The sequence below is a fragment of the Odocoileus virginianus genome, chromosome 32 (assembly GCF_023699985.2).
Source record: "Odocoileus virginianus isolate 20LAN1187 ecotype Illinois chromosome 32, Ovbor_1.2, whole genome shotgun sequence".
In the NCBI taxonomy this organism is placed as follows: Eukaryota; Metazoa; Chordata; class Mammalia; order Artiodactyla; family Cervidae; genus Odocoileus; species Odocoileus virginianus.
Window position 1 is genome coordinate 11,538,421 of NC_069705.1, and position 26,481 is coordinate 11,564,901.

The following is a 26,481-nucleotide window of genomic DNA, read 5'->3' on the forward strand; positions in this document are numbered from 1 at the left end:
ATTGCCTTTCTTTGGGATTGGAATGAAAACTACCCTTTCCATTCCTGGGGCCACTGCTGAGTTTTCCAAATTTGCTGGCATATTGAGTGCAGCATTTTAACAGCATCACCTTTTAGGATTTGAAATAGCTCAACTGAAAATGGTCTAGCCCAGTCCTTTGATAAAATGAAGAAACTGATCTCTAGCAAGATGAATTGTAAGTAGCCAAGATTACTTGGCAACACTGTGTTTTCAGTATAAATTGCATGGCATTTGGAGCTGGAAAAAAACAAATAAGGACAGAAATGACCTTTTTTTAGGAGTACCAATAAATATACCAACCTTGTAAGAGGTGCTCTCCAAATGTTACCTTACAGCGACAACAAAGGAAAAAATACAGCTGTGTAGAAATCAAAGAGCTTGCTGTGCTGATTTTAACCCAGTCTACCAGACTCCCAAGTTCACTTTCTTTGCACTGACTTCTCACCATCAGTCACGCAGAGCAAGTGACTTAGCCTCTCTCTTGGCCTGTGAATCAAATGGAGATGATTCAATTACTCTACTCAATTCTTGCAGACTGGTTTTGAAGCTCAGATGAGAGACTGTATGTGAAAAGCTTTGGAAACTGAAAGGGTCCTCCCAGTTCTAACGGGTGTCATTTGAGTGTGGGACTCGGACTAGTCCCAAGGCTCCTGGCTTCAGTCCTCGTTTGGTCCTGCTTACATCGACAGCCTAGATCCTGGACTCACTTACCTTTGGTCACTGTGGGTGTGTCCTGCCTGGTCTTCCTCCCACAGGTTCATCCCCACCTCAGGTGTCAGTGAGCCCACCGGTGTCACACCCACGTCACTGTGCAGCTCCCTCTTTGGCCCTCTTTTCATGTCAGACCCCAGTCTGGCCTGTGCCTGACTGTTGGCTCACCCTATCACTGGGTTGCAGCATTTATAATGATCTGATTTTTTTTTCAAAAATAGTTTTATTTATTTATTTGGCTGCACTGAGTCTTAGTTGTGGCATGTGGGATCTAGTTCCCTGACCAGGGATCAAGCCTGGGCCCCCTGCATTGGGAGTGCAGAGTCTTAGCCACTGGACTACCAGGGAAGTCTCTATAATGAGCTAATTTTAAGGATGGACAGGGACCTCCCCGGCTGTTCAGTGGTTAGGACTCTGAGCTTCCACTTCAGGGGCCCTGGCTTTGATTCCTGGTTGAGGAATGACAGAGGATGAGATGGTTGGATGGCATCGCCGACTCGACGGACATGAGTTTGAGCAGCTCCAGGAGTTGGTGATGGACAGGGAGGCCTGGTGTGCTACAGTCCATGGGGTCGCAAAGAGTCAGATGCGACTGAGCTGAACTGAACGAGGAGCTAAGATCTCACATGCTGTGTGGCATGGCCAAAAAGAAAAAAGGATAGACTGAAGGTTTAAGAGTGAGGACACTTCTAGGTGTCAGGGTTTTATGGTATCTTCATGAGAGTGGGGCCCTAAAGAACCAGAAGAGGGAGGTGGTATATTTGTCTGTTAAATCTTCCATAACAAATTATCCCAAACAGAAAAGTATTGTCACAGTTCTAGAGGCTAGAGGTCCAGGACCAAGGTAAGGCCCTGGGGGAAGGCCCTTTTTGCCTCCAGCTTCCTTGGTGTTGTCTGGCTTGTAGCTGCCGCAGGGCGACACCCACCTCCCTCTTCGCCTGGCCTTCTCCCACTGTGAGTGTCTGTGTCCAAAGTTCCTTCCTCTTCTAAGGATACCAGCCATTGGATCAGGGTCCAGTTTGATTCTGTTTGACTTCATTTTAACTTGATTACACGTGCAAAGACCCTACCTCCAAATAAGCACATTCCCAAGTGCTGGGGGTTAGGACTTCAGCATATCTTTTCAGGGGACACAATTCAACCCACAGCTCAGGGTGTGATGGGGAAGGAGGAACAGTCTTACTCCAGCCTCTGCATGCTCATCTTATTGATGATGTTTTGAACCCACATTTCCCAGCCTATTACCTCTATAATCAGTCAGAACAGTGGTGGGGGTGCTGTGCATCCCTGGATTTCCATTTCTAAGCCTTTTCTCTGGGCCCCAGATTTGAGAGGTGATTCATCAAGTCAGGAGTTCCCAGGTGGCGCAAAGGTAAAGAATCTCCCTGCCAGTGTAGGAGATACAAGAGACAGGGGTTCAATCCCCGGGTTGGAAAGATCCCCTGGAGGAGGAAATGGCAACCCACTCTAGTATTCTGGCCTGGAGAATCCCATGGACAGAGGAGCCTGGCGAGCTACAGGCTGCAGGGCTGCAAAGAGTTGGACACGACTGATCATAGGCCTCATCAAGTCAGACCTTGTGTTTGATTTCTCCTATTGGCAGAATTTGCTGTCCATTCTCTATTCTTTCCTTCCGTGAGTAACAGAACGCCTAAGTTTTATCAGGCTCTGCTGCTGCTGCTGTTAAGTTGCTTCAGTCGTGTCGACTCTGTGCGACCCCATAGACGGCAGCCCACCAGGCTCCCCTGTCCCTGGGATTCTCCAGGCAAGAACACTGGAGTGGGTTGCCATTTCCTTCTCCAATGCGTGAAAGTGAAAAGGGAAAGTGAAGTTGCTCAGTCGTGTCCGACTCTTAGCGACCCCATGGACTGCAGCCTGCCAGGCTCCTCCATCCATGGGATTCTCCAGGCAAGAGGACTGGAGTGGGGTGCCATTGCATGGCCTCCCTAAAAACACACTGGCGCCTCTCCTGTGGCCTGGTGTGCCTAAGTGACTAAATTCTAGTCAAATGAACTGTGACGCTTCTGGGTCTTAAAGCAAAAAGGTATATCCTCCACATTTGATTCCCCCTTTCCAACTGGCTGCAATGCAGGTGTGATGGTAAGGACTGAAGTAGCCTTGTTGGGTCTTGAGATGGAAACCATATATTGCTGATGACAGAAGAACCAGTCGGGAGCCTGTGGGTCCCACAGTGTGAAGTTACCATTTTAGTCTTAAATTGTTTATGCTTAGGACTCTGCAGTTCAGTTCAGTCACTCAGTCGTGTCTGACTCTTTGTGACCCCATGGACTGCAGCATGCCAGGCTTCCCTGTTCATCACCAACTCTTAAAGAGAAATAAACTTCTGTTTTGTTTAAGCTACAGCTGTTTTAGCCTTTTTTTTTTTTTAAACATCAACTGAATCAAACACATTCATCAGTGAAGGGAGACTACAAGATACAACAATGAATGGGCATCTCTTACATTCTGTAATGAATGTGGCTTGGCTTACAAGGCTGGCTTGCTTTGGTACCCCTACAGCACTTCTGATCTCTGGGAACTGGCATCTCCATAAAGTCTGAGTTTGTATCACACCTGTGGCCCCCACGTCCATCTCCTTGACATTGATTCCTATGGGGAAAATGATCCATGAGTGTGTTCATTTCCCAAGACTACCACAACATATGACCACAACCATGGTCACTTAAGACATCAGAAATTAATTTTCTTACAGTCCTGGAGGCCAGAAATCTAAAATCAAGTAGACAGGGCTAGTTCCTTCTAGAGACCCCCAAGGAGACTCTGTTCCAGGCCCCGGGCTGCAGCAATTCTTGGCTTTTGTTGATTTACAGACACATCGCTTTGATGTCTACCTCTGATATCACTTTCCTGCTGTGTCCCTCTGTGGCCTCTCCTTCTCTCTTTGAAAGACACAGATCTGTCTTTGTAAGAGACAGATCGGACTTGGATTTGGGGCCTGTTCTAAACCAGGATGATCTTATCTCAAGATCTTTGCCTTAATTATATCAGCAAAGACCCTTCTTTCAAATAAGGTCACATTCTGAGGTTCTGGGCAGTGTATCTTTAGTTGGGGGAGGGGGAGGAGGGGATCACTGTTCAACCCATTACAGTGAGAGGATCCTTGTAAACTCTACAGAGTTCTTATCTTGCAAAATTATAATCCAACCCAGTCACTTCTCATGGAAGGACTGTTCTCTCCAGAAGCTTCTGATGACCTCCGAGGACCCGTGTCCTTGCATAATCCCTCCCCCGTGAATGTGGGTGGGGGCATAATTTGCTTCTAACAAAGAGAAAATGGCAAAGGTGATGGGATGTGATTGTTGTGATTATGTCATATTATATGGCAGACAGGAAGGGGTTTTGAAGATGTAATTAAGGTCCTTAATCAATTGATTTCACAGAAAGGGAGATGATCTTGGGTGGGCCTGACTTAATCAGGTGAGCCCTTTAAGAGAAGGTCAGAGACAGAAGAGAGACACTCCTGCTGGCCTTGAGGAAGCCCGCCACTGTGAGTCCTACAGCTGCAAGGAAATGGGTTCCCTGTGAGCCTGGAAGAGGACCCTGTGTCTTAGGTGAGGCTGCAGCCCTGGCCAACACTATCACTGTAGCCTGGTGAGACCCTGAGCCCGAGATCCAGACCCCTGACCCATGGAAACTAAGATAATAAATGTGTGCTGGGACTTCCGTAGCAGTCCAGGTGTTAAGACTTCACGCTTCCACCGCAAGGGGCACGGTTTTGATCCATAGTTGGGGGGGAACTAAGATCCTGCGTGCCATAAGGTGTGGCCAAAAAAAAAAAAAGAAAAGAAAGAAAGAAAAAAAAAAGTGTGTTGTTCTGAGCTGCTTTGTGGTAATTTGTGACACAACAAAAAAATGAATCCATCTCTGGTCTCATTTTTAAAGATTTCCTATCAGAGACCAGAATACAATGGGACCCTGAGCTCTGGAAGGTCCTAAGATCTGCTGTGGTCTGCTCTTCTCCAAAAGACTCTGGGAGCCTCTTGTCCGCTTGGTCCAGGAAGAGCTTCCCAGCCTCCGTCCTTCATGCCTAAGAGAATGACTAGTCATTCTGTGACTCCTCCCTCCTTCCCTCCATCCCCATCTTTTAAGAAAATTAGGAACTAAAGAACCCATTTCACTACAGTTTTCATTTCTGAGTTGCTAGGGAGGAGCCAAACAGTGACTAGGCTTCCCTGGTGGCTCAGATGATAAAGCATCTGCCTACAATGCGGAAGATCTGGGTTTGATCCCTGGGTTGGGAAGATCCCCTGGAGAAGGAAATGGCAACCCACTTCAGTATTCTTGCCTGGAAAATCCCATGGACAGAGGAGCCTGGTGGGCTACGGTCCATGGGGTCGCAAAGAGTCAAACACGCCTAAGTGACTTCAGTAGGGAGGAGCCACACTTTGTAACGCAGTGAACACAGTTCTCAAAGCCTCTTACTTCAGCAAGAAACTAGATGAAGTCTTCCAACTTACGCTGTTGGTATTCCCAGGAGGGAGAGTGGATGGGCCACTTCCTCCCAGAGAAGAGGTTGCTGGGACTGGGAGAGCTTTGCATCAGCTGGGCGCCACCCACGGTGTCTCTGTTTTCTCCCCCCTGGTCAGTGGATCATGTGCTGCAGCCCTTCCCCTGAGGGCTCCCCTTGGGCCTACGTCTGAATCTAATTGAGGTTGGAATGCTGTCCCAGGGCCACAGGCAACTGCTTTCCCAATGGAGACATTCTGACCATCTTGGGGGAAAAAGAAACATACAGGGCTGATGGCAAACATCACTGCAGTTGTCAAGATGTTGCTGGCCAAAATCTTGGCCTACTCTGCCCACCAAAGCCAAAAGCAAAATACAGAGACAGAGACTGGAGGAAATAGAAAGGTGGCTTTTATTCTCAGCAGGGGGAGAGGGGAACACAGTAGGGTCACGCCTCAAGACCTGTGTCCCCACCTGCATGAGAAGTCCAGGGGCTTTTATAAGGCAGGTGCTGGCTGTCAGGAGTCAGCGTTGAGGACAGAAGCTGATAGGATCTTGATTCCTTCCTGTTGCATTGTTTCAAAGGCAGTCATAAACTGGCGTCAATAGCCCAGTAATTGAGTCTGGCAGTTGGGTGGCTCTGCGCCCTTCTTTCTGATACGTGTAACTCCAAGGGGAAGGGTGTTATACAGGGGATGTGTTTAGCACAGAGTCAAAGGAAAATAGGTGTGAAGTATAGCTCCTGCAGGGTTTGGGGGCAGAAAAGCAAACTTAGTCTCAGACATTCAGAGTTAGGAGCAGTTAAAGTAAAAAAAAAACCTAAGAATGTTCAGGCTGCTCACTGTTCTCTTTATATTCTTTGTTCTCAGGAAAGGGAAGGAGAAAAAAATCAATCCTCTTTTTTTCCTTTTCACTGCAACAAAGACCTGGAGGGAAGAACTCATCTTAAGAGCAAACTAGTTCTTTCTTTCCAACCCACCCTCATGCCCATCCCTTCAGTAGGTTTGCTGGCCAGCTGGTTTCCACCTGTTCTGGCGTTGCATGTCTGACTTCAGAGAGTGAAATGCTTTTTAAAATCTTTGCCTTTGCTTTCCTTTACCATTTCTCGCAAGTCGTTGTAATGAGAAAGATCTGTTTCTTAATAATGAAAGAAGGTAGAAAAGTTGGACACAAGTAAGCAGACATTAGCACTGATACATAAGATATTGTTTACATTAAGCAGATATTTTGCAGAACTGACATCTCCCTCCAGGCTTGGTGTGGTGCCTGGTATTTTTATGGAGGACATCTGACAAGTTTACCCGTTACCCACAGCCATATCTCAGGCCTTCATCACTTCTTAACCGAATTAACTAAAATAGTCTTCATGTGGCTTTCTTGCCTAGTTCTGGCTCCTCTCCAGTTCATCCTCTGCAGCCCCCAGAGAGGTTTTTCGAAAACATAAATCTGACCGTGTCATTCCCTGTCTTAAAATCATTCAGCAATCTTCAAGCATTTGGGGTAGAATTCAGACCCTAACGCAAGGGTTTAGCATTAGATAGACAAGGGCCTGCCTTCCCAATCCAATTTCGTACCACTCTCCTCTCCTGTACACTTTTATTCCAACCACATTTAATTTTTTTTGAACTTAAAAAAATGTTTTTTGGAGGGTGCAGCTTCTGGGATCTTAGTTCCCCAACCAGGGATTGAACCCAGGCCCTTGACAGTGAAAGTGCAGAGTCATAACCCTTGGACTGCCATGGAATTCCCTCCCCCAACCACACTTAAATTGGCTGAAGAACTCAACTTTCTTTGTCACTGTACCTTCACACAGACTGTACCCTCTGCTCATTCACACATCCATCCCTCCCAGCAATAAATTAAATAATACATTTGAAGTGAACAAGCTCTAAATATGTTACAAAGTAAAACTTGCAGGGTTTGCAGATGACTTGGGTGTAGAGTGTAAGAAAAAAAGAGAGAAGTCTGGGATGGATATTTTGGCCTGAGAACCTGGCAGAAGGGACTTGCCACTTACTAAAATGGGGGGAAATAACGGAGGATATGAAACGACCAGTTAGTTTTTGAACACCATGAATTTGAAAAGTCTATTCAAGATTTACTGGAATATAAAGTAGGTATTTGGATTTCCGAGTCTAAAGTTTAGGAAAGAAGCTGGAGTTGGATGTATAGGTATATTGTTGGGCCACCCAAGATGGCTGTTCTCTTGCTCTCTGTAATTCTGCTTGACCAGTGCTTGCTTCACCTGTAGACTTCACCCCTGACTGACCTTCCCTCTTAATCATGGAGCCCAATCAGTAAATGCCTATGTGTTTGCCTCAGCCCCAGACAGTGATAGTTCTAATCAGATCAGAACTATTTCAGCTATGATAGTGAGTCAAAGGGGGCAGTGGGGGGCACGCTCTTCTGCTGGTTTCTCCAATAACTGATAAGCCAACCTGACATCAGCTCCCCCAGAACTGCAATCTCTCTATCACCCCAGGCGCAAAGACTACTACCTTGTCTTATCCACGGTCTGCCCCACACTGTGGGGTGTCGCTCCAGGACCTCACTTCAGACATGTAAGGTCCCTCATCCATTACGCTGCTGATGTCTCTTTTGCCAATTCCGGGCTCTTCCTTTGGTTTTGAGGCTGGGCAAGTACAGGGTTTGCAGGCCTTCGGGTGCAGCCCAACAGTAAGTTCGATAGATGGATTTTGGCAGTGAAAGGCTGGAAGAAAAAAAATCTCGACTCTTGTCTTCTTTGAAGAAAGAATTCAGCAAAGAGACCAAAACTGTGAAAAAGATAAAAGCATTTATAAGACGCAGCGTATGTGTGGAAGAACACACGGGCAGACCCGGAGTGAGTTACCTGCCACAGGAGTGGCTTAGGTTGCTTATATGGGGGCAATTTTCTGGACTGTCTCTGGCCAATCATCTTCATATTTGGTCCTGATGTGGGTGAGCATCTCGCAGTTAAGATGGATTCCAAGGCATCTCTCTCTCCTTTGGTCCTTCCCCCACACGGAGGGCCTTTTCTGTGCCTGTGCTGAGCTGGGGAATCCAACCAGGGCCCAGGGCTCCGCCTGACATCCCATTTCAGACCATCGGCAGGAGACCAGTTGTGGCTGCTCAGCCTGGGGCCTATCTATGTCTTACTTCAAGATGAGTATTTAAGGGACTTCTCTGGAGGTCCAGTGGCTAAGACTCCATGCTCCCAGCTTCAGTTCCTGGTCAGGGAACTAGATCCCATAGCCTGCAATTAAACGACCCTGATGCCACAACCTAGACAGCATATTGAAAAGCAGAGACATTACTTTGCCAGCAAAGGTCCATCTAGTCAAAGCTATGGTTTTTCCAGTTGTCATGTATGGATGTGAGAGCTGGACTATGAAGAAAGCTGAGCATCGAAGACTTGATGCTTTTGAACTGTGGTGTCAGAGAAGACTCTTGAGAGTCCCTTGGACTGCAAGGAGATCCAATCAGTCCATCCAAAAAGAAATCAGTCCTGAATATTCACTGGAAGGACTGATGCTGAAGCTGAAACTCCAATACTTTGGCCACCTGATGCGAAGAACTAACTCCTTTGAAAAGACCCTGGTTGGAAAAAAAAAAAAAAGATCCTGGTGCTGGGAAAGATTGAAGGCAGGAGGAGAAGGGGATGACCGAGGATGAGAAGGTTGTAATGGCATCACTGACTCAATGGACACGAGTTTGAGTAAACTCTTGTGGCTGGTGATGGACAGGGAGGCCTGGCGTGCTGCTGTCCAAGGGGGTCTCAAAGACTCGGACATGACTGAGCGACTGAAATGAACTGAACTGAACTGAATGCCACAATGAACCCTTGATGCAGTCAAACAAAATAAATTAACATTAAAAAAGAAGTGAGTATTTAAATTCATGGAAGTGCATAAACTCACCTGCATGGTGATCACAGCTGGAGAAGAGAATTCAGAGTGGATCAAATCAAAGCACTGTATATCTTGAATTATACATTATATGTCAATTACATCTCAATAAAGCTGGAAAAAAAATTAACTCCAGGCATGGGGAAGAAATGAACTCAGAGGACCGAGCCCTGGAGCATTCTAACATTTAAAGGTCAGAAAAGGAAGGAACCAGCAAAGCCGTGTGGGAAGCAGCCGTGAGGTGAAAGGAGAAACAAAAGCAAGCAGTGCCCTGGGGGCCACAGGAAGGAGGTGTTTTGAGAAGGAAGTGATGAGTTGCGTTGTTTGCTACTGAAGCATCAAGTAAGAAGCGGACTGAGAACACACCCTTAGATTAGACAGTACAGAGATCTGTCATTTGTGACCTTGATAAGAGCAGCTTTTTAAAAATAATTTTGATTGATTGACTTATTTTCTGCTGTGCTGGGTCCTGGGTGCTGGGCGGGCTTTCCTCTAGCTGTGATGAGTGTGGCTCATCTCCTTTGCGTCTCTTTGCGGTGGCTTCTCTTGTTGTGGAGCAAGGGCTGTAGGGCGAAAGGGCTTCAGTAGTTGCGGTTCCCAGGCTCCAGAGCACAGGCTCAGCAGTTATAGCGTGCAGGCTTAGTTGCTCCGAGACAGGTGGGATCTTCCCAGATCTTGTGTCCTCTGCATTGGCAGGCGGATTCTTTACCACTGAACCACCAGGGAAGACCCCAAGATCAGCTCTGATGGAGGTGATGAAGGGCTGATCAGAGTGGGTTCAGCAGACCTCGGAAAGTGAAGAGGAGATAGACTACACATGCTCCTTCAATAGCTATGGCGCTGAAGATCAGAGAACATGAGGTGGTCGATGACCCTGTTGTCACCTTGCTTAAATTTGGGACCCCTGTTTCCCAGAATCCTTGTTAGATTCTGGGTGAGCGTTGGCCAAAAGAGGAACCTGCCGCAGATCTGACAGCTGGAAATGGAGCAGCGTCCACTAATACCTAAAGGCTATCAGGGTGAGATACGGAAGCAGAGGCACCGGGTGGGATCCGACTTGTCTTCAGACTCCCCTCCGCTCACGTCCAGCTCTTCTCACAGACTGATGCCCTGCTGACTGACGCAGCACCCAACCCCATGATGAAACACTTGGCTGCCGCCCCAGACGGGGTTAGCTGCACATCTTCCTGTAGACCCCTCCATGCACCCCCGCCTCTAACCCCCCATGCAGCTGGATGTGTCTGGTTTCTCGAATTTCCCTGTACACTCTAAGATGTTCACATATAGGGGCTTCAGCAGCTTGATGCCTAATTCTTCTGATTATCCAGCTCCCTCTGGACCTTCACTCTCCCAGATTCCCCTCCACTCCTGTGAGATCTAGTTCCTGTAATACCCACATCACTCCCAGGAGTGCTGTTTCCTTGGCTGAGCATTGCAGGACACATGGGGTAAGAGATGGTGAGGGGATGTGAGGTCATGGGAGTGTTTGTGTTCAAGATTCGAGATTCGCGCCTGTTTGTACGTTCCAGAGGATGTTCTAGTAGAGAGGGGAGATGCAGGAAAAGGCAGAGAAAGCCCAACAGCAGGGGCCATGGAGCTGGGACCCAGGGCAGGAAGAGAAAGCTTGAAGGTGACGGGCTCGGGAGAGGTGAGCTCAAGTATGGTGCTAAGTTGTGGGTGAGTATCCATGGGAGGAGATTGGTAGCTATGATGGGAACCTGTGAGAGCCTCTTCCAATTACTTTTATTGTCTTTGTGAACAGAAGTAAGATTGGTAGTTGAGACTACCAGGGGGGAGGGTGGGACATTTAAAGAGAAAGGAGAAGGTGTAATGTAATTGTGACACTCTGTCTTTTTTGGCCACCCTTTTTTCTTTGGGGGGCTGCTCTTGTGGGTCAGCTGGTAAAGAATCAGCCTGCAATGAGGGAGACTTGGGTTCCATCCCTGGGTTAGGAAGATCCCCTGGAGAAGGGAAGGGCTACCCACTCCAGTAATCTGCCCTGGAGAATTCCATGGTCTGTAGAGTCCATGGGGTCGCAAAGAGTCGGACACGACTGAGCGACTTCACTTCACTTCAATTCTAAGGTTTGGGGAAGTCTCCACTTTAAGTCTTGGCAGGAGGCAGAGCCCACCTCTCAGGAATGAAGCTGAAACCAACAGACTTTCACTTCTCCCACAGAGGATGAGACGGCTGGATGGCATCACCAACACTATGGACATGAGTTTGAGCAAGCTCCGGGAGTTGGTGATGGACAGGGAAGCCTGGTGAGCTGCACTCCATGGGGTGGCAGAGTCTGACACGACTCAGCGACTGAACTGAACTGAACCCCTTGGCTGGAAAATAGGGTGGGGCCAGTGGGTCACGTGAGTGGGCTCAGCCAATCAGAACAGGCTCCTGGGTCTGAGCTTCCGGAGCTCGTGAAGTTAGGATGGAAGGATGGCGGCGGCCAAGACGCCGTCTTGGAACCTGCAGGGGCAGCGGGGCCAATAGAGGGACGTGAGGGTGGGATTAGTCAGAGCACTGTCTGTTGTTCGTCTGTTGTTTGGCAGTTCACCTCCTTCATCTGTGGTCTCATCGTGGTCGTGTTTCTGGCCCCAGATCTCCAGCTTCCCCATCCAGCGTGAGTTACCAGATATCCTTTCAATAGACCCCCCTCTTATGCTTCGGTCAAGAGTCAGTTTCTGTCGCCTGCAACCGAAAATCCAGATACCGAGAGGAAGGAGAGGCTGGAGGCCAGTAACATGCTTTTCTTCTCATTCGTTTGGCAGCCTTTGTCAGTGTTTCCTGTGTCAGGGGCCAGTAGGTTCAAACTTTGAGGTCATATTCTGAGAACCCCCTGACTAGAGGGGTAACAGAAGGCTCCTCTCTGCCAGTTCTAACAGGACTCCAATAGGCCAGGCTCAGTCACATGCCTCTTCTCAGAGCAGTCCCCAGGATTTGGGAACCAAGGCTGGGGAGCTCAGTGGGGTTCCTTACCAGAAGGAGTAGGAAAAGGGTTTCTGGGCGAACTTTGTGAAAAACCACTACCTTCCACCTTTTGGCAGCTCATCAGCCAGTGTTCTTTTCCTCCAACATGTAATTCCAGGAACGGTCTCACCTCACATGATGCAGTGTTTCCACAACAAAGAAACTCACGGTCTCCTCCCCAAAGGGAACAACTCAGGTCACATCCAACATCCATTGCGGCTTAGGATCACCTCACGGTGCCTTTTCTTCATCTAAAAGTAGCTACGCATGACGCTGTAGCTTACACACCCAAAGTGAATTTACCCACTCCTCAGGATACCCAGTGTTCAGTGCTGAGAGGAAAACTGCTAAAAGGCCCCCATTTAGAAAAGCAGGGAAGGGAAGTGATGGACAGCAGTCCCTGGTCTCAGAGCAGCAGACCCCACAACTGTGTGGACACGGACATAAAGTGCAGCATTTTTGGATTCAAGTTCTTGGCACTAGAGTGAGCATTTGAGGTCAGTTAATGAAGGCATCCTTCTCCCCCAGCCTCCTATCAGGAATTTCCTTTATCCTTTGGTCTCCCTGGCTGAGCCTGAGAGGGGCTAAGTAAAGATTGCTTGTGGGGTGGATTGGTAAAGGGGGCTGTTCTTCTGCTTTAGCAGCCAGCTTCTGTGAGTGTGACTACCGGAACCTGCAATTTTCTGGGGGGAAATATCAAAGTCCTAGTTTTTTCACATGTCCATTTTATTTCAGGAGACCTCCTAAGAATTCTATAGTATAAACTTTATAATCAAGAATTCTTGCGTTTGATCTTACGTTTATAGTTCTCTCCTTGTGATGGCCCAGGGGACACATCTCTTTCCATAACAAATGTCACACAATTCTGTAATGTTTGTTTTCCCGATTTAAAAATGAATACAACGGGACTTCCCTAGTGGTCCAGTGGCTGAGACTCCCAATGCAGAGGGCCTAGATTTGATTCCTGGTCGGGGAACTGGATCCCACGTGTCACAATGAAAAGATCTGGCATGCCCCAGCAAAGATTGAAGATCCCACATTCTGCAACTAAGATTCAGGGCAGCCCAAAAAAAAATGCATACACTGAGATGGAGAGATTTTAAATTACTTACCTAAGGCCCTGTAGGTACTAAGGGGAAGAAGTGAGATGGAAAGCCAGGTTCCCTAGGACCAAAGCCTCTCTTCTGTTCAAACATCAGGAGGCTCTAGTTAGGGTCTCGGTTCTGTGGCCAAGAGGGGAGGCAGGTAAAAATGGAACAAAGGATTTTCAGTGGACACTGAAGGTGACAGGCATGTGCCTGCTGCTTTGGGAGGTGAGCATTGTGGCTTGAGAGGCTTCAGAAGAACGAACCTTTGGCATCCACACTGATACCGTGCGATCGTCAGCATGGTTGCCAGTCCCTGGGCAATGTGGAAGTGCTAGAGCCAACGACAGGCTAAGAAATAAGTATCAATGAGGGGGTAGGACTGGATGAATGTGAGGGAGTGAGCCCCAGAGTCACTTGAGAACACCCCAGGAATGGTCAGAAACAGCTGGTAAAGGCTAAGACAGGCCTGTGGTCCTGTGTTCTGTGGAAAAGACAGGATGTTCTAGTTTATATAACCACATCTGTACCTGGGCTGGTGAGAAATGGAACTTGGGGCCATGAACACTCCATCCCCAGTTATTGGCTGATCAGCTTCAGGGCAGAGCCTCAAGGCACAAGCCAACCACCGCCTCTATTACCGCCTGCCTACTGTTACTCTCTGTAGCTTGGGAGAGTCTAGAGAGGAGATCTCCCCATTGCCACTGCTGGGATACGGATGTTGGACAGGTTTGGAAGCACAAGGCCAACATACATAAAAATAGCTGTTAAAGATGGCAGCTCTTCTTGGGTTCATCTTCTTGTGGCCCAGTGGCTGAGACTCCAAGCTCCCAACACAGGAGTCTAGGGTTCAGTCCCCAGGATCCCACATGCTGCAACTAAGACTCAATGTAGCCAAAAAATAAATAGTCTTTAAAAAAAGATAGCCATTAAAAATGGTGTTTGTTCTTGGTCTTTCTTCCATGGCAGTCCAGTTGGCTAAGACCCTGTGTTCCCAATGCTGGGGGCCCAGGTCTCATCCCTGGTCAGGGAACTAGATCCCACATGTAACAACTAAAGATCCTGTGTGCTGCAACCAAAACTTGGTGTGGCCAAATAAATAAATAATTTAAAAAAAAAAGAAAAAGAGAGAGTGGCTTTTTTTTTTTTTTTTGCCACACCTCATGGCTTATGTGATCTTAGTTACCTGACTAGGGATTGAACCCAGGTCCTTAGCAGGGAGAGCTTGGACCCCTAACCACAGGACTTCCAGGGAATTTCCAAGATGGTGATTCTTAAGACTTGGAAATGGATACTTCTGTGAACACTCTCTGACTTCCTTCCCAGCACCCCTTCTCCCCTCTCTCATTTCTGAGAACTTGTGGAATCTCTTTTAGGGAACTCTTCTAGGCACAGGTTTGATCTCTGAGTCAGGAAGATCCCTTGGAGAAAGAAATGGCAATCCACTCTAGTATTCTTGCCTGGAGAATCCTGTAGACAGAGGAATCTGGTGGGCTGTAATTCACGGGGTCGCAAAGGGTCGGACATGACTGAGCACACACTCCTGGTTCTGTCCATTCTTAGCTGTGCAGTTGGGGAGGGATGAACACACCCCTCAGGTCTAGGTGGTTGGATTACACTCACCAGAGTATCCCATCCTCGGCCACGATAAGGTCAGGGATGGGCCAGTGACTGACTCACTGCAGTCGAGAGGAAGGTAGTGGGGATTTTGGGGAGGGACACTTACTGGTTCTTGCCAGGAGCCAAGAGAAGAGATGCTGTCTCTTCCTCTGGATAGTGCTGCAGCTGTTGTTTGAAAACATCAACACTTGTTAAATGAACAGCCATCTGTGTGTGGTCTAACATTTCCAAGGGGTGAAGAAGGGTAGGAAAGCAAGTCAGCGTTAGTCCCTGTCCTCGTCCGGCCAGCCTGTCCCACTTTCCAGAGGTGATCAGTTACCTGCCTCTTCTTGCACCCCTCCAGAGCCTCTCTGTGCGTATACATGCAAATGATCTTTTATTTCTCCCAGTGTTCTCTACTTTGCTCTCCATTTGTACCTCCATTGTTCCTAATGTTGTATCTTGGATATTTTTATACATTTGTATCTGTAGGGCTGCCTTTAACTGCTGCACAGAATTCCATTATATGGATATTCCAGTGTAAACATTCCTTCAGTAATCAGCCTTTAGCTTATTTGCAAATAGAGCTGCAGTGGAAATTGCTCAAATGCGTATCCTTTGCATCAGTATGACATTTGCTTTTGCTCCCATGCACGGAGTCAGCCCAAGAACAAAGTGGAAGCCTCCAGAAGAGGAGAGCCAAGGAAACCACAGAAAATGAAGCTGGAACCCTGACAACTTGTTATGCTCTGGTCTGAACGATGCTCGAAGTCAGATGAACACGGGCCTGCCCACTTACAGAGGCAGTGAATTTCCTCTCCCGTTCATGCTAGTTTGGGTTGGTTTTTTAATTACTTGCTGCATAAAAAGTTCTCATTGGCACTGATATTAAATCCTCACAACCAAGATGTGAAGTGAAAAAAGTATGATGAAAAATGACATGGTGCTTTTGATATCCATCATCTTAAAATATAAACATCTTAGAGAAGAAACCAGAAAGGGTACACCAAAATGTTAACTGTGGTTGTGGGTTGCTTGTAGAACATCTATGTTCTTTGTTTTATATATATATATATATATACATGTATATATATATATATATTTTAAGTTTTAAAGGTTTCTACAGGACTTCCCTGGTGGTCCAGTGGTTAAGAATCTGTCTGCCAATGCAGGGGACACGGGCTCAATCCTTGGTCCAGGAAGATTCCGTGTGCCGAGAGGCCACTCAGCCCGTGTGCCACAACTACTGAGCCCATGCTCTAGAGCCCTGGAGCCACAACTGCTAAGCCCGTGTGATGCAAATAGTGAAGCCCGCGTGCCCTCGAGCCTGTGGGCTGCAACAGGAGAAGCCACCTCAATGAGAAGCTCACAAACCACAACTCGAGAGTAGCCCGGCTCACCACACGAGGAAGCTCAAGCACAGCAACGAAGACCCAGCACAGCCAAAAATAAATAAATGCTCCCAAAGGTTTCTGCAGTAGCAGGGATAACTTGCACAATCATTTGTCTCCAGGCAGGTTCCCTGGAAACACAGGCTGAGACAGGGATTTGGGGCACATGGTTTGCAGAGGGCGTGCCCTGGAGGAGGAACTCACAAGGAAGCGAAAGAAACAGGATTGTAAAGAGGAGGGGGTGCCACACAAGGGGCCCTGGGACAAGTCTAGGCGTGGCCTGATTGGGGGATGGGCCCTGCAGTGCAAAATGAGCCACATGCATCCCGCAAGTCAAGAGGATTGACTTTTTAAATTAAAAAAAATCTTTTTGGATACACTGAGGCATGTAGGAATCTTAAATCCTCCACCAGGGATCTAACTGGTGCCCGCTGCAGTGGAAACTCGGAGTATTAACCACTGGACCGCCAGGGAAGTCCCACGGCTGGCTTTTTGTTTACCAAGATCAGGTAGTCATTGGCTGTCCCTGCTGATGGGAGTGTAACCTGCCGGGTGGTTTCCTGTTGTCAGGCACAATCTGGAAGGTAGGTGAGAAAGAAAAGCCTTGTCCACCAGCAGGGCTGGTAAAGGTATCTGGGTGAGACACCAACTACATTGCAACAGTCACAGAGTCACTTGGAAAAAAAAAATGTAAGACATCCTACAGAGGCCAAGGCTTTCTGTCCTTGATCTCTGCTTTCTAAACTTGCTGCTGGGCCACCACTGAGAGTTAGCAATTGAACTCTTCACTGTAAATAACAGAGAAATAGGATTGTCTTAATGGGCTTCCCCGGTGACTTAGTAGTAAAGAATCCACCTGCAGTGCAGCCTCAGATTCAATCCCTGGGTCGGGAAGATCCCTGGAGGAGGAAACGGCAACCCACTCCAGTCTTCTTGCCTGGAGAATCCCATGGACAGAAGAGCCTGGTGGGGTACAGTCCATGGGGTCGCAAAGAGTCGGACAGGACTGAGTGACTAAGACAACAACAGGAATGGCAAATTACACTCTTTCTAGAAATAGGACTCTTGAAAATAATTGTGGAAGAAAGCAGTGTTGTTTTTCTTTTCTTTTAAACACCTGGACCCCTGAGTAAAATGAAAGTAGAAACTTTTTAAATGTGTCCCTCGACTCACATTACTGCTGAGGTTTCACGTCTGCAGAAGCCCTCTCTGGGCTCATGGCTGGCTGTGTTGCTGTGTCTTCTAAGGGGCTGATCTGTTATTTTAGATGGGCAGTCCAGTGGTTAAGACTCTGTGCTTCCACTTCAGGGATCACTGGTTCAATCCCTGGTCAGGAAACTAAGATCCCACATTCTGTGCAGCCAAAAGAAAAAAAAAATATTGGTGGATTAGGTGACTAGAGGAGGCAGTGAGTTAGGGAGAAGCGCCTGGGAATTCTAGGTCCCCGCTGTGACCTCCTCCTGCCCCATCTCTCAGAGGGTCCTCCCCAGGCGTCTTGGAATACTCCCATAGCCCTTTAGGAGGGCCACCATGGACACAGTGAGTGATGGGGTTCTGTTGCTCTGGTGACCGGTTGCCGCCAAGGTTCTGGTAAGAGGCAGATCTGTGGCCCAGACTTGGAGGCTGGCTGCGGGCAGAAGCCTTCAGGAGAAGAACGCAGGAGCAGAAGCGCAGTCCTGGTTCTATTTTCCCTCAGCGATGCCTACTCTGTCTGTGTTCACAGATGTGCCCATGGCCCAGAAGCTAGAGGGCAGCTTGCTCAAGGCCTACAAGCAAGATGACGACCCGAACAAGATGTTCCTGGCCTATAAAGGTAGAAGCCTCATCGTTTGGGGGTGTGAGACGCCGGGTACCATGACTGCCTCTAGGAGGGCAGTGTTCCCACTGCCACAGAGGGGTCGAGAGAGCACAAACCTCCCTAGACAGAGAGGTCTCTTCCTGTGAGCAGAATTGCCCAGTGGGGAAAGGAGCAGAAAATCTCGTGGGTGGGTCTGGGCCCTCTGCCCTTCTCCGTGGGTTCCTGGCATTTGATAAGGGCTGTATCCTCTCCCGGGCTTCCCAGGTGGTGCCAAAAAACCCACCTGCCAATGCAGGAGACATCAGTGACTGGGATTCGATCCTTGGGTTGGGAAGATCTCTTGGAGAAGGGCATGGCAACCCACTCCAGTATTCTTGCTTGGAGCATCCCATGGACAAAGGAGCCTGGTCGGCTACTGTCCACAGGGTCCCAAAAAGTTGGACACAACTGAAGCAACTTAGCACACTCGCACACATGTATGCTTTCCCCCAACTCTGTGCTGGAGCCTATGAGGACCCTGAGTTTCCTACAGCCTGTTCACTCTCCCCTTCTCCCTCCTCCGCTCCTGAACCAAGAATGGCTCCTCAACTGTTCTGGGATGCAGCCAGCCCTTGCCACGGTGAAAGTCAGTGTGACCTTTGTTCAGTCCCAGATGAAAAGTGAAAGCGTTAGTCACTCGGTCATGTCTGACTCTTTGCGACCCCATGGACTATAGCCCACCAGGCTCCTCTGTCGGTGGGATTTTCCAGGCAAGAGTACTGAAGTGAGTTGCCATTTCTTTCTCCAGGGGATCTTCCCGACCCAGGGATCGAACCTGGGTCTCCTGCATTGCAGGCAGATTCTTCACCATCTGAGCCATCAGGGACAAACTCTCCCATTGTCTATCATTTTCACCCTTTAAAATGGCGTAGGTTTCTGTTGTCTTTTTCAAAAAGATGAAAATTAGACATACCCACTAACAACACATCGTTTTTTATAAAGGGGTCAGGGGAAGAAAAGGAAAGTTGTCTTTTCCTAGGCAACTTCCCAAAGCCCCAAGAGAACCAGGACAGATTCGTGGGCTGTCTGCAGAGCCCACAAGCTTGCAGGCACCGCGGTGGGCCTCCAGAGACCCCTCTGCCCTTCCCCTCACAGTCTGCATGACCAGCGAAGGCAGACCCTGGGTGTCCTCCGTGGTGCGCAAGACTCGAATGCAGATTGCCCAAGATCCCTCCCTGAACTATGAGTACACGCCGGTGATGGGCATGAAATCATTCATCCAGGCTTCCCTGAACCTCCTCTTTGGAAAGAACAGCCAAGTCATTGTGGAGAACAGGGTGAGAAGCAGGGCCCTTCCCTCGCTCACCGAGACATGAGGAGTAGAGACTGGGAGCCTGGGATTGTACAAGCGCAAAAGTGAAGAGTTTAGAGGGGCCCCGAGAGGTTCAGACAGTCCCAAGATCAGTCATTGGAGGATGGGGCCAGGATCAAGACCCAAAGCCAGAGGTCTCCACACCAGTCCCACTGCTGGCGTGACAGCTCTTTCCAGAAGGGAATGATCCGAACCTGAAGTGGTGCTGGTATCACCATCACTCTTTTTTTTTTTTAATGTTTTTATGATTTTTAATGGTTGAAAAATTAAAGAGCAATGATATTTTGGGGATGTATGAAAATGACATGAAATTCAAATTTCAGTGTCCAGAAAAATGTTATTGAAACATGGCCATGATCATTTACTTGTCTTGTCAAGAGCTGCCTTCTGCTTTAACGGCAGTGTTGAGTAGTTATATGACCTGAGTGAACGAGCGATCAAGTGATCGTCGCTCAGTCGTGTCCAACTCTTTGGGACCCCATGGACTGTATCCCGCCAGGCTCCTTTGTCCATGGAATTCTCCAGGCAAGAATACTGGAGTGCGGGTTGCCATTTAAGCAGCTGGTTGGTCCTTTGCAGACAAAGGCTGCCCAGGCCTGGTGTGAACGTGAGTGCCACGAGGGGTGGAGGGGGTTCATCTTATTCCCTTATGTATCCCAGATGCCCACCACAGTGTCTGGCACCTAGTAGGCACTCGGTAAACCCCGCTGGATGAGTCAGTGGAGGTGCATGTGTGGGAGCATGTGGCCTTGACCTCCTGGAGCAAGTGGTCCTCCTTCCCCAACATTGGGAGACACCAGCACCTTTTTTTTGCTGGCAGGCAGGGGGTGTGCAAACCGTGGGGGACAGCGGCGCTTTCCAACTCGGGGCTCAGTTCCTCAAAACTTGGTGTCAGAATTCTCAGATAGTTTACATCGTTTCTTCTCAAAAAGGTGAGTGGCAGACTCTGGCCCCACGCCCCTCGCCCCGTTCTTGACTCCCACCCCACCTGCTATCTTCACTGCTATCCTTCTTACTCTGTCCTGAGTTAAACGGTGGACGGGCCAAGGTATTCTTGTCCTTTTCCTGTTCCTGTCCTCCCTTCGGAGACTAATCCCCCTTCCCCTGCCCCCGGACCCGTTCTCTGGTGTCTCTGCCTCCCATCTCTCCACTTCTCACGTGCCAGCTGGTGGTGGGGGGCGCTGTGTTCCCACAGAACCGCATGGACTCATCTTCCAGGACATGGGCTTTACAGTTTATGAGCACACCTTCTGGGACTCCGCACATCTGTGCTTGGACCCCAACATGCTCCTCGATGTGGTGGAGGTAGAGGTTCCCCCGCTCTCAGCAGCTTCTCCCCAGACCTGGTTTACAGCTTCCCTTTTCTCCTAACCGCCCCCCCTCTACCCCGACTCCGGTCATCCAAGACCTTTTATAGGCTCAGATTCACAGCCCTTTAGTAGGAACCCACGTGGAGGATGGCTTCTCCTCCCAGCGTCCCCCTGTCATGACCTGTGTGGTCAGGGAGGCGCCCGACAGGACAGTCTTTCCCTGCAGCATGCCCCTCACGGCTGCATCTTTGTGATCGGGAGTATCGGCAACTGTAGGCTGACCTCGATTCAGTGGACACAGTTGATGACCCTGATGAAGGTGAGCCCACCTCTTGCCCAGCGCTCCTCCATCTCGGCACCTCCCATGCCTCCGGGAGTCCCTTCCCCTTCTCATTCTCTTTTTCTCTTACAGAGCAAAGAGATATTTCCATTTTTTGACATTCCCTATCAAGGTTTATCCACCGGTGACCTGGAGGAAGACGCTATATTCTTACAGTACTTTGTGTCTCAAGGCTTCGAGTTCTTCTGCAGCCAGTCTCTATCCAAGAATTTTGGCATTTATGGTACATTGTGGGCAGGGGGAGCGGGAGGGCCTGTTGGCGCCACACCTGGGGCACAGAACACCTTTGACGTCTCCTACCCTCTGGAGAGAGCCCGGAGCCCCGGAGCACGCCAGGGCACCTTGGAAGCAGAAGGGAAGGGCACTGAGCTACACGTTAGGGTCTGTGGTGCGGTCTCAGCTCAGTCGCTAAAGCTGTCTCTGGTTAAATCATCTCACACCCCTTAGGCTTCTGTTTCTTCACCTGGAAGATGAGGGGGTGGGACTTAGCGATCTTTCAAGTCCCTTTTACCTTAAAAAAAAAAAAAAAAACTTTGCAATCTATTTATTTTTGGCTGTGCTGGGTCTTTGCTGCTGTTCTTGGGCTTCCTCTAGTTGCAGTACACGGGCTTCTCACTGCGGTGGTTTCACTTGTTGCAGAGCATTGGCTGTCGGGCACAGGGGCTCAGTAGCTGTGGCTCCCGGGCTTTAGAGTCCAAGCTCAGTAGTTGGGGTGCACGGGCTTAGTTGCTCCGTGGCATGTGGAATCTTCCTGGACCAGGGATTGAACCCATGTCCCCTGCATTGGCAGGCGGATTCTTAAACCACTAGACCACTGGGAGGGGCTGCCTTCCACCTTTAAGACTCTTACTTGCAGCTACTTTTCTCGGCAAGAAGAGCCTGCGCTGACTGCTTGGGGCCTGGATGGGGCCTTGGTGAGGCTGGGCGGAGGGCCCTGTCATCCAGCCCTCCCCTCTGCAAAGCTGGAGGCAGAGACTGAGGGTACCGCCCGGGAACGGTGGGGGCTCTGAGACAGGCCGTCTGTCCCATCGCTGCAGACGAAGGAGTGGGTACCCTCGTGGTGGTGGCACTCAACAACCAGCTCCTGCTGCGTGTCCTTTCCCAGCTGACGAACTTCGCGCGGGCCCTGTGGCTAAACCCTCCCACCACGGGCGCCCGAATCATCACCTCCGTCCTCTGTAACCCTGCTATGCAGGGAGAATGGTAAGGGCGGGGGGGGGGGTGGCAGGACGGGTGGGCAGAGGCTCTGCATGCCCACAGACCGACCGACTCACAGGATGCCATGGCCGCTTCCCTTCCTGCCCATGTTGCCTCTTTTACTGAGGGGCCCCAGTGACCCAGTGGCAGTGCTGAGGGTTGCCCAGCCTTGGGGGAGTGGGTAACAGGATGCTCTTTGGGGGCACAGGTCGGCTTATTATTGAATTGTTTGAACGCTCTCAGTTTGCAAGAGGAGATGAGGAAGCACCAAAGACCTGCTTCTCTGGCAAAGTTGGCCAGAGAGTCTGCTTCCCTTGCTTACATTAATATGGGCTAAAAGCCCCTCCCATTTATAACCATCCCAGATGGATGCTTACTTGTGAAGGGAAAAGAGGGGAAAGGCAATGAAGAGGTCGAGAGCGAGGGGAGACCTTATGCTGTCCACTTATTGCTGTCCTTCCCTTGGCAGGCGACAGAGCCTGGAAGGGGTTGTAGAGAACATCATGATGACCAAGGAAAAGGTGAAGGAGAAGCTCCGGCTTCTAGGAACCCCTGGCTCCTGGGATCACATCACTGAGCAGAAAGGGACCCATAGCTATCTTGGACTCAACTGTAAGTACCTAGGAAGGGACAGCTCTCTCGTTTCTGACCTTGGATTTGGGCTTGTATTTGAGCATAATCTTCATGGACCAGGTAACCCGTCGCTAGCTTCACCTCAGACTTTGATTCTTTCCTGAGGAAAGTGGAGCTGCTTTGGGACTCTTGTGGCTCCCCAGAAATGCTGACACTTCCTACCATCCATAATTCACCCTGGGCTAGAGGGGAGCAGGATGGGACCACCCTAGGATCTGAGATGCCATGGTTGTCACCAGCCCAACAGGTGGAATACCTGATCAGTAAAAAGCATATCTATATCCCCAAGAATGGTCGGATCAACTTCACCTGTATCAATTCCTACAACATAGATTACATCACTGCGAGCATCAATGAGGCTGTCTGCTTCACAAAGGACTCAGAGAAATAGCTTCTGAAAGTAAATGACCCCTTATTGGAATAAAAGCTTTAGTCTTTACAAAAGTCCTGTGCTGATTATTCATTTCTACAATTCATTTCTCTGCAGACCACTCTCTCTCTCCCCATCTAGCTATAAAGCATTGGCCTGGCCTCAGCAAAGAGGAGTAAAAAAGACCCAGAGATGAAGGGAATGTTTGCATTCATTAACCATCTCATATTTGTTGAGCACCTACCATACCATATATTGGGCTTCCCTTGTAGCTCAGTTGGTAAAGAATCTGCAATGCGGGAGACCTGGGTTTGATCCCTGGGTTGGGAAGATCCCCTGGAGAAGGGAAAGGCTACCCACTCCAGTATTCTGGTCTGGAGAATTCCAAGGACATGTATAGTCCACGGGGTTGCAAAGAGTTGGACACGACTGAGTGACTTTCCCATACCATATTGAGGCCTAATCTGGTGTCTTTTAGTCCATTTGGGCTGTTGTAACAAAATATCATAGACTGGGTGTCTTATAAACAACAGAAATTCACTAAGATTCTTAGATTTCTGGAAGCCGAGAAGTCCAGGATCAAGTTACCAACAGATTTGGTGCCTTGTGAAAGTCTATCTCCTGGTTCATAAGCAGCACCTCTGGCTGCAACCTCACATGGCAGGAGGAGTGAGGGATCCCTGGGGCCTCTTTTATGAGGGCACTAACCCCATTCGTGAGGGCCCCACCTTCGTGACCTAATGACATTCCAATACCATCACATCGGACATTGCTGCTGCTGCTGCTAAGTTGCTTCAGTGGTGTCCGACTCTTGTGTGACCCCATAGACGTCAGTCCACCAGGCTCCCCCGTCCCTGGGATTCTCCAGGCAAGAACACTGGAGTGGGTTGCCATTTCCTTCTCCAATGTGCGAAAGTGAAAAGTGAACGTGAAGTCACTCAGTTGTGTCCGATTCTTAGTGACCCCATGGACTGCAGCCCACTAGGCTCCTCCGTTCATGGGATTCTCCAGGCAAGAGTACTGGAGTAGGAGCCGTTGCCTTCACATCAGAGATTAGGTTCCAACATATGCTTTTTTTTTTTTTTTGGCTGCACATGGGCTTTCTCAAGTTGCAGTGAGCAGGGGCTACTCTCTAGCTGTGGTCCCCAGGCTTCTCATTGCAATGGCTTCTCTTGTTGTGGAGCACAGACTCTAGAACACAGGCTCAGTAGTTGTGGCACATGGGGCTTAGTTGCTCTGTGGCATGTGGAATCTTCCTGGACCAGGAATCAAAACTTTGTCCCATGCATTGGCCCACAGATTCTTAACCACTGGACCACCAGAGATGTCCCAGCATATGTATTTTGATGGGATACAAATATGCAGACCATAGCATCCAGGCATCAAAAGCTATGTAAAAAGCAGACACAGTCCAGTTCATTTCCTCTGGAAGTTTACAATCTTGTTGGAGGATAAGCCTTGCATGTAGGCATGCTAAGTCACTTCTGTCGTGTCTGACTCTTTGCCACCCAATGCACTGTGGCCACTAAAGTGACTACTGGGAGTCTGTTAATACATAGAACTCTGCAAACCCCCAGCAGGTATGACAGTGCTGATGCTCTTATGACACCCTCCACCCCAGCTGGGGAAAAACAACTCACGTGTTAAAAATGGAGCTAATCATAAAAGGTGACATGCAGATAAGTAAGTCTCAGGGAAAGGTTAACCCAGCAGGACTTAAGTGCCCAAACTTCATATATTCTAAGAGACTTCAGGAATGGCCCTTGACCAATGGCTGAGAAATGAAGTCTGAGCTCTTAGAGTTTCCTGCCTGACAAGAGTGGCTTTGTGTGATGAAGCCCTTGGATCATTCTGTGCCAGTTGTGAGTCTGGGGCTGCAGACTGAGGAGTTAAGGTCAGTTGTACAGGCCCTGCCTGCCCACGTGATTTAGCCTCCCATAAAAACTGGGGATACCGAAGTCTTGGTGTGCCCCACTGGCAACACCTCACACATACCGTCACATGTTGGTGCTGCGCGAATTGAGCACTGTCTGTGCGATTGGAACAGGAGAGTTGGACAGGAAACTGGAAGCTTCTGCCTGGTATCTCCTGGATTCCATCCTATCTACCTTTTTCCTTTGCTAATTTCAGTCTGTATCCTTTCACTGTACTAAACTATGAGTGTGACAGCACAAGGATTTAGGCAAGTCCATTTTTAGCTTCTTTGAATTCCCTGAAGATTGTTCTCACAGGGAGTGCAGACAAAGTGAACAGCCTCGTGGGGTTGGGCTTAAGATCCCCAAACCTATTTGTAAAGGCTGGGGGGGGCGGCTCCTGCCTGGAAAATAAATAGTTCCTTTCCCCTAAATTGTAATTCTTGTGAGAGGAAGCAGAGATTCTGTCTAGAGGTCTCGTAAGTGAGCAGGATTGCAAGCAAGTTCATAGAGCAAGTGGGGTCATCTCCTTTGGTTTCCTGGTGCTTAAAGGTGAATTTATCTTGAGTCGGTGTTTGTCTACAGATGATGATTATTCTCTCAGGTCTTTTGAAGATTCCTATGTCCCAGGTTCTAAGGGCTTCTAATCTGAATGCCAGAAGATCTCCAGAAAAACCCTTAGTGCCTGTGGGTTGTGTTTTTAATCATCCTCAAAGCATAAAGCTAGAATTTATTCATCCAGGCTCTCCCCAACCTCCTGAGCCTAATAAAATAATCCTAATGACTTTCAGGTTATATATCAATATATATTTATATTCATAAAAGTTTGGAAGGATATGCTTCTAAGGCATCTCTGACTGATGGGATTACAAATAACATTCATATTTGTGTATTTTAACTTTTATATGAAACATTACTTTAAAAAAATTTATATAGGAGGTGAGTCTTGGTGATTGGATTTGCATAACTTTCGGAGAAATAAGCTTTAAAAGAAAATATTAAAATAATAATAATAATGATTATTTTTGGCTGCTCCACCTGGTTTTCAGGACCTCAGTTTCCCCTACCAGGGATTGAACTTGGGCCATGTCAGTGAAAGTATGGAATCCTAACCACTAGCCCACCAGTGCATAGAGTATGGGCATGCATGCTTTGGTCGTGTCTGACTCTTTGCAACCCCATGGACTGCAGCCTGCGAGGTTCCTCTGTCCATGGGATTTCCCAGACAAGAATCCTGGAGTGGGTTGCCGTTTCCTACTGCAGGGGATCTTCCCAACCCAGGGATCGAACCTGTGTCTCCTGCATCTCCTACGTTGGTAGTCAGATTCTTTACCACTGAGCCACCTGCGAAGCCCTACTAGCCCACCAGGGAACTTCCTAAAATAAGTTATTTTAAACTTTTACTTTAAAAGTTTTATTAACAAAGATTACATAGCAGCAT

General features: G+C 48.6%; 1 protein-coding gene, 1 long non-coding RNA gene and 1 other non-coding gene across 7 annotated transcripts; 1 reads left to right on the forward strand and 2 right to left on the reverse strand.

Moving 5' to 3' along the window:
* Positions 1-1,007: 1,007 nt before the first annotated feature.
* On the reverse strand, positions 1,008-1,080 carry TRNAG-CCC (transfer RNA glycine (anticodon CCC)). Its single transcript has one exon. It is a non-coding gene; the product is annotated as a tRNA-Gly (tRNA).
* A 4,513-nt stretch (positions 1,081-5,593) lies between these two features.
* LOC139032580 (uncharacterized) lies at positions 5,594-17,650 on the reverse strand. The gene is made up of 4 exons (XR_011485110.1): positions 17,302-17,650; positions 14,865-14,923; positions 7,698-7,973; positions 5,594-5,941 (listed from the first exon to the last, which is right to left on the reverse strand). It is a non-coding gene; the product is annotated as an uncharacterized lncRNA (long non-coding RNA).
* Positions 11,456-23,201, forward strand: GOT1L1 (glutamic-oxaloacetic transaminase 1 like 1). Of its 5 annotated transcripts, XM_020894812.2 has the most exons (10): positions 11,457-11,706; positions 17,852-17,941; positions 19,061-19,242; positions 20,098-20,209; positions 20,473-20,582; positions 20,814-20,906; positions 21,000-21,150; positions 21,965-22,130; positions 22,594-22,736; positions 22,868-23,201. In XM_020894812.2, the coding sequence occupies exons 2-10, from the start codon at positions 17,860-17,862 to the stop codon at positions 23,146-23,148; spliced, it is 1,320 nt and encodes a 439-aa protein (XP_020750471.1). In that variant the 5' UTR covers positions 11,457-11,706; positions 17,852-17,859; the 3' UTR covers positions 23,149-23,201. The 5 variants fall into 5 exon arrangements, with proteins under 5 accessions (XP_020750476.1, XP_020750471.1, XP_020750475.1 ...); XM_020894817.2 differs by lacking the exon at positions 19,061-19,242 and having other exon boundaries at positions 11,456-11,706; XM_020894811.2 differs by lacking the exon at positions 11,457-11,706 and having other exon boundaries at positions 17,561-17,941.
* Positions 23,202-26,481: the final 3,280 nt, after the last annotated feature.